Source organism: Felis catus, chromosome C1, assembly GCF_018350175.1.
Source record: "Felis catus isolate Fca126 chromosome C1, F.catus_Fca126_mat1.0, whole genome shotgun sequence".
Lineage (NCBI taxonomy): Eukaryota > Metazoa > Chordata > Mammalia > Carnivora > Felidae > Felis > Felis catus.
Window position 1 is genome coordinate 148404841 of NC_058375.1, and position 8149 is coordinate 148412989.

Genomic DNA, 8149 nt, shown 5'->3' on the forward strand with positions numbered 1-8149 from the left:
AGGTCCTTGTGAAAATCAAAGTAAGCAGTGTGATGTCCTTGATGCCATGGACTACATTTTCAACTACCCATGCATAGAGAAGGAGAAATTTTAGTGAGGGAAACGCAGATAATATGGAAATCCTTTGTATTTACTTTGGACCCTTGTCCCAGTGCGCACACATTTCTGTCAAGTGGCCATGCGCCATGATTGCAAATGTACACAAGGTATGGTGGGAGATACTGACTGAGTTGCTTTTGTATCTCCTTGGAATCTTAAAAATGGTAGGGATGGCTGTGTCATGGGATGGAGACTCTTGAGGAAAAACTCTGAGATCTACTGGTCTCCTGAGTCAGAAGGTTTCTATTATACGTTATGCCAGCTGCATGATTTTCCGACTGCTGCTGTAACAGATTGCCACCAATTCAGTGGCTTTAAAAAACAAACACAAAGACCCCACATTCGACTATCTTCTAGTCCTGGAAATCAGATGTCCCAAATGGCTTTCATGGGCCAAAATCAAGGTGTTGGCAGGGCTTTGTTCCTTTCTGAAGGCTCTAGAGGAGAATCCATTTCTTTGCCTCTTCCAGTTTCTAGAGCCACCACACTCCTCCATCTTCTCCTTCTGTTGTCACATCTCCTTTCTCTGACTTGGATCCACTTGCCTCCCTCTTACAAGAAGCCTGTGAATACACTGTCCCCATGCAAAACTCCAGGTTCATCTTCGCATCTCAAGATCTAGAATTGTATCAGCAATGTCCTCTTTGCCTTGTAAGGTGACACATTCATAGGTCTCGGGGATTAGGACGTTGTTCAGCCTACCACACCAGGGCGGGCCCCGTTTCCTCAAACCTGGCACTGATCCCAGTCTTCAGTTACCACAGCAGGCTTCATCTGGGCCAGGGCTCTGCAACACCCACAGTCAGTGATCCTTCTGCTGGATCCCTCACCTACTCCATGACCTACTTCTGCTGTAATACATCCAAGCCCCCAGGAGGACTCTTGGAACACTGCACAGAGCCCACAAAATCATTTCAACCCAAATGAAATGGATATGGTGAATAAGCATGAATGATGAATTATGATATAATCAAAATACACTTTTATCTTTGTCTTCCACTGTCTTTTAAAATTTTGCTCAGGAAAGAGATGCTCCTGTCCTTGCCTCTATGAGTATGTCTCAATGCGGACACTGTTAGCATTTCAAGCAGAGCAATTTTCAGGATTTTTAGCATCCCAGGCTCTAACCTTCTAAATGCCAACAGCACTTTCTTCACTAATTATTGTGATAATCAAAACATGCTCCCACATACTTCCTTTCTTTTTTAGTCTATTTATTTATTTTGAGAAAGAGAGCGAAAGAATGAGCTGGGGAAGGGCAGAGAGAGAGAAAGGGACAGAGGATCTGAAGCAGACTCTGCACTATTAGCACAGAGCTCCATGCGGGGCTCAAACTTAGGAACCATGAGATCATGACCTGAGCCAAAGTCAGATGCTTAACTGACTGAACCACCCAGGCCCCCCGCTCCCATGGACTTCCTAAGGATCTTCAGGACGTGGAACTGCCCCAAACTCAGGCAGACCCCTGGCTTATCAAATCACTCTCAGGTCCCAGGAACTAATTTTTTATGGCCCCTTTAGGGCACATACTCAGTCTCTATTCGGTAATTACGATGCCTGATTCATGCAAAAAACCAAAACCCTGATAGACTTATTTTTTTAATGTTCATTTATTTTTGAGAGAGGGAGAGAGACAGAGCTTGAGCAGGGGAGAGGCAGAGAGCAAGGGAGACAGAGAATCCGAAGCAGGCTCCAGGCTCTGAGCTGTCAGCGCAGAGCCCAATGCAGGGCTTGAACTCACAAACCATGAGATCGTGACCGGAGCCGAAGTCGAACACTTAACCGACTGAGCCACCCAGGCTCCCCAAAACTCTGATAGACTTAAGGCTGCTGCCAGGGAAAATCTACAATAGGGGAGGGGATTTTGGTCAACTTCTCCCTCACCCCATTCAGGGCCCCAGTTTATTAATGTGACTGGGGAAGTTTCCAAGTTTCTTGTCAAAGGCTTAATCACAACTGACTTTTCCTCTTGGGGAACTTTTGTGGGTTTTTCAAAGTTTGCCATCCAGGAATCATTTGTACAACTCTCAGGAAGTATGGAATTCATTCCATTCTCAAGGCCACACCCCCTCAGTGCCTGCACTGGTGGAGCCCCTAGGGCTCGCCTCTCTCTGGGTAAAGTGTCAGGGGTCCAGCAAACTACTTCATTTTGCTTACGGTGACAAGGCCTCCCTTTGGAGTGTCAAATCTATGGTATCTTAGTATCCAGTTGAAATTTCCATTGTAACATTTTATTGTGATCAAGAAATAAGAGGATAATTTCAAAACAAATAATTCAAAAAAAAATTTTTTAAGCAGGCTTCACACTCAGCCCAGAGCCCAAGGTGGGCCTTGAACTCATGACCCTGAAATCAAGACCTGAGCTGAAATCAAGAGTCAGAAGCTTGGGACGCCTAGGTGCTCAGTTGGTTAAGCATACGACTTTAGCTTAGGTCATGATCTTGTTGTCGGTGGGTTCGAGCCCCACATCAGGCTCCATGCTGACAGCTCAGAGCCTGGAGCCTGCTTCAGATTCTGTGTCTCCCTCTCTCTCTGCCCATTCATGCTCTGTCTTTCCAGCTCTCAAAAATGAATAAACGTTAAAAAAAAAACTTTTTTTTAAGAGTCAGAAGCTTAACCAGATGAGCCACCCAGGTGCCCCTCAAACAAACAATTTAGAGCCAATCCCTCAACACCCGAGAGCCTCTTGGTCTCTGAGATTCTACACTGTAGACTACATACAATTCATTTTCACAATCCAATACGTTTTCCAGCTGAATTTGGAAAATAGTCCCCCAAATGTCCTTTAGTCTAGAGGAATGTTTAGGCATTTCCCCCTTCCTATTAAAATGCTCTTCTTCTCTTTTCTACTAATTCTTAAAGCTCTTAACCCTGATACTTTATATTCCAGCACCTTCAAAATGGAGGTTTGGGGACCGACAGATAACTTCTTATGCATGTTCTGTTTTGACATTAAGGAATATCTGGAAGACAAAGGAGTGACTGACTCAAATATGATGAAAACACAATGACCTGTTTCACAATAACTACCACATGGAGAACCTCACAACCTACGAAGTGTCTACATGTACATGTTCTCCTTTGATCCTTACGAGGCAAATCCTACTTTATAGATGAAGTAAATGAAGCCCAGACACAAAAGGAAGTAGAACTAACATTTAATAAGTGTTATTATATGCTGGGTGGCTTTTTATATATTTGTCACCTCATTTAATGTCCATAATGAATATATAAGATAGGCATTATTATCATCCCAGGACACTGAGGCTCAGGAAGATGAAGTAATTTACCCAAAATCACACAGCCAGTAAGGACAACTTTTTGCTGTACCATACATTAAAAAAAAAAAAATTTAATGTTTATTCATTTTTGAGAGAGAGAGAGAGAGAGTGTGTGTGAGCAGAAGGGCAGAGAGGGAAGGAGACACAGATCTGAAGCGGGCTCCAGGCTCTAAGCTGCCAGCACAGAGCCTGATGTGGGGCCTGAACTCACGAATGGTGAGATTATGACCTGAGACGAAGTCTGATGTTTAACCAACTGAGCCAGCCAGGCACCCCTGCTGTTCTGTACATTTAGTCTCCTCTGTTCAACTAGAACTTGTTCAGTTACCCATAAAATGCTTTGACATTCACCCCATACTGGCAAAAAGGGTTTAGGGTGTTTTTGTCTGGTCTGTTTTATTGGATTTTAATGCCAGTGGAAAGTCAGATGACCAAAAATAGTAGCCTTTTACAGTTCCCAATTTGGGCATTTAAGAGTGAATGAAAAGGAACGCGAATTTGAGGAAATAGCAGTACAAGGCATTGCACATCTTTGTAAAACGATTATTTTGAGACCAATCAAGCCAAGATAAACACTGAATCATTTCAAGTGAGAGCAACACCATCTTGCTCATTAGGAGCCCAGAACACAAAACTCAGGAAGCTGGTGATGGAAGGTTAAACTCTGGAGCACTCCTGTAAACATTTCCAGGACCTCCTTTACCCTTTGTCAGCAGCACATTAAACAGCGCCACGTGGGGGACAGGGCAGGGGGTTGGGGGTGGGGCTTTATTGCAGACCTCCCACTGAGGGCAGGGCCTCCACCTTTGAGTTTACTCTTCACCTATTATTTTAGGAAAGCCCCGTTTGCTCCCTTTGTTGCAGTGTTCTGTACTGCCCAGAGTACTCAGGCTTCCCCAAGCACTTTGTCCCCTGAAGATTATAGAAGATCATCACTCTTCTACCTAGTGTAGCATTCACAGTGCATGGTATTCCTTGTTGCCATTATGCACATTCAAGTATTCCTATGATCATGACCTTATAAATCATTGAGTTGTGGCAAAGAACTGTGTAATACAAGTTCAGATAATGATGTTTTACTGGACACGGGAGATACTTAAGATAACAATGTACATAAATTACATTGTGGATAGTGGCAATGTGGCTATCCATACCATACCACCCAAATTGAGAAAGACTGGCCAGCAAGGTTCAGAGGGCCCTATCTGAGAGGTGGTTATTGTGTGTAAATAATACATGTGAATAATGAGGGAGAATTAAGAAAAGGATAAGGCAAGCCTCAAATCTGAGTGACTCCCCAGAAAGAAACCTCTCTTCTCTAAACTCTATAACCTCACTTCAAAGCAACTTTATGGTGCCAATGATTCTATAGCTGGTCAGTAGGGTCACGATGAATTTCTTGTCTTTAGAGCAACTGGTGATGGCATAAAGCACTCTGGCATCATCCTCAGAGGCTGTTTACCATCTAAGTGGTTAAAGCACCATTGTAAGTTTACAGAAGTAGGTCTGCCCTGTCCAGGGTTGCAGTTCATGGCTGCCTCAATGAGGCTCTTTCAGGTTGTCAGGAAAAAAGGCTCAGATGCACAGCCTTCAATGATGGGGCTTATGATTAACACAGAAGGGTAAAAACCGAAAGGCTAGTATATGGCTAAAACCTCAGGCTCTGGAAATGGGCTGAATGATTCAGATACTGCCTCTCCCATCCCTATACTGTGTAGACACTACCTAACCTCATTCAGTCTTCATGTTTTTATCTGTAAAATGGGAAGATTAATATCTAACTTACAAAAATTTTGAGATCAAGTGCGGTAATGCTGATAAAGCACTTAATACAGTGCCTGCTACCCAAAACAATGTTAGTTCTTTCATCAAAAAACACCCATAAGAAAAAATTTTAACTTTTTTTTTTTTTTAAGTAGGCTCCATGACCAACGTGGGGCTTGAACTCACGATCCTGAGATCCAGATTCATGTGCTCTACTGACTGAGCCAGCCAGGTACCCCAAAACAGCCATAAGAAAATTAATAGGTAAGCCACAGACTGACAAAAAAAATATGTACAGAATACTTATCTCAAAAAGTGTCCATATCCAGAATATAGAAAGGACTACAAGTCAACAAGGAATAGATGAACAACCCAATTTTCTTTTAATGGGCAAAAATGTTGGACAGATACTTCAAAAAAGGTGTGCTAATGGATACTAGCACATGAAACTGTGCTCAACATCACTGATGCTCAGAGAAATGCATTTTAAAACTATAATAAGGGACACCGAGGTGGCTCAGTTGGTTAAATGTCTGACTCTTGATTTTGGCACAGGTCACGATCTTATGGATTGTGGGATCGAGCCCCGTGTTGGGGTCCTTGCTGACAGCATGCAGCCTGTTTGGGATTCTCTCCCTCTCTCTCTCTGCTTTTCCCCTGCTTGCACTTCTCTCTCTCTCTCTCTCTCTCTCTCTCTCTCTCTCTCTCTCTCTCTCAAAATAAATAAACTTAAAAAAAAAAAGGATTCACTGGAAAGGAGCACAAGAGAACTTTCTGGATTCATGTTTTGCTTGGTGGTGACATGGGTATATACAATTTCCAAGACTCATAGAACTGAACACTTAAGATCTGTGCATATGATTGTGTTCAATTGTATATCAGCAAAAATATATATAAGAATGTTACTATTATTGTATGATTATTACAACAATCACCCCATCAGCCATACCACAAGCCTCATGGAGAACAGGGACGTGATTTGCAGCTCTCCAGGATACACCAGCAGCTCTGTGGCTCCAGCATTTTGTGGTCACATCAGAACATAGCAGCTGGTGTTTCCTAGGCACTCTGCACTCTCGTGACTCAGATTCCCCCTCAGCATCCAATCATTTCTACTGCTGCTCTCTCTTTACTTCTCTTGGTTTTTACTGTTATTTTTTTCCTTCTTCCCTCTCACGCCCAAAGAGAATAAGATTAGGTGAGTTACCATTCTATCTGGGGATCCTTATTCATCTAATTTTTCATATCCAGCTACCTCAGAAACCTCTCTTCTCTTTACTTATAACATATAGAGGTGCCTTTGTCAGAACTCTATTTCTGGGTCAGTCTGTATGGCCAGGTTGACAGGGTCTGGTGACACACTTCACGGGACCTTGGATGCAAGGGGCTGTGGGTGTTCGGGGACTTGGAGGTCCCTGAGCCAGACATTGTAATGACCATGTTCTACCACAGGGAAGCAGTCCCTCTGGGAATCCCCAGTTGATAAGTCTCAAGCTCTAGTTTTGGAGCACAGATCACTGCAGCAGGAAGGATCCACATGCATGTGTCTTACATGCATAAGACTGTTCTAAGACTGGGTCATCTTACTGATAAGGTCACAATGTCACCTCAGCTATATAGTTAAATATATGCTTAATGTCAACTGTTAACTCCAGAAAAACAGATTGATAAACATCACCTTGTAGGGCAGAATAGTTTCAGGTTTTCAAGGACCTGGGCTAAGTGATTTTTTAGGGAGATCTTGCAAGGTGAGGAAATGACTGGAATTAAGCAGAGTTTATGACACAATGGCTTTGCATACATGGGTTCAGTGAGGCAAGGGTCTTGAGGAACATTTTTGATGCACAAGTTGTTATTCTTGATTGGGAAGCTGTTTAGTGGTTTCAACTCTTATTTTCCAGGGGTAGGAATTTCCCGAGCAAGCAACTAACTTATTTTTCCTTTATCCCAGCTTTGGTTAACACAAGAACAGAGAATTCTCTTTTTCAGTTCTCGTTAATTTGCTTGTAAATTGTTAAGGCAATTTCTCATGTATTGTACTAATCTCCTGCCTTCAAATCCATCAATCACAAAACAAGTTTGCAACTGTTGGGAGACCTTGGGCAACCAGAGCACGTTGTGACAGGGTGGCTATTGTTTCTTTAATCCCGATGAGACACTAGGATGCTTTCGATATTGTATCCGTTGTTTTCATTTTACTAAGTTTATGAGCCAGGGCACTCCTGAATTTCCTCATTTATAAAATAGAGGTAACAAACATGTCTACTTCACAGAATTGTTGTGAAGATTAAACGTGTTACCGAAGTGTAAAGAGCCTGGAAACGATTATTATTACTGTTTCCTCTTTTCTCCAGCCTGGATTCTGCAGCAATCTGTCATGCCTTGAACATATACATCCTGGCAAGTCCTTCTGTGTCCCAAGTCTTCTGCCCGCTCGCTGCTCACCCTCAGCAACCAGGAACACATGTATGGCCACAGCTATTTAATATTCTGCAAACTTCCATGCAGGTGCACAAGTCCCTCGAGCGTCTCCCACCACCACCATTACCACCACCAACTCTTCTGGGACACTCCCATTTCTCTGTCAGGTAACCAAAAGGTAAACACGTTTACTGGGTTTCCAGGAAGGGACTCTGAGACCCTGCTCAGCAAAGCTGTTCCTCTACTCCCTGCCTCTGCTCTTGGTTCTAGCCCCCTGAAGACCCTTTTTGCTCCTCTGTCTCCCAGTGTTAACCTGTCCGGATAATAATCTGCAGCTTTAAAAAAAAAAAAAAAAAAGTTTCTACAAGCCTCCCCCAGGCTATATTCAGGTATACAATTATAAGAATTTCAGTAGGCTAATCACTTGAGTTTGATTCCATTTAAGAATCATTTACTTTGAGGAGGGCACCTTTTGGGATGAGCACTGGGTGTTGTATGGAAACCAATTTGTCAATAAATTTCATATAAAAAAATAAAAAAATTAAAAAAAAAAAAAAAAAAAAAGAATCATTTACTGAACTTGG

At 42.7% G+C, this 8149-nt stretch overlaps 1 protein-coding gene across 2 annotated transcripts in view; it reads left to right on the forward strand.

Moving 5' to 3' along the window:
* DAPL1 (death associated protein like 1) overlaps positions 1-7903 on the forward strand; it is a 114548-nt gene extending 106645 nt beyond the window's left edge. For both annotated transcript variants that reach the window (XM_045033848.1, XM_045033850.1), the window contains exon 4: positions 7499-7903. In XM_045033848.1, the coding sequence (XP_044889783.1) occupies positions 7499-7530 (32 nt within the window). In that variant the 3' untranslated portion in view covers positions 7531-7903. The remainder of the gene's footprint in view (positions 1-7498) is intronic.
* The last annotated feature ends 246 nt before the right edge of the window (positions 7904-8149 follow it).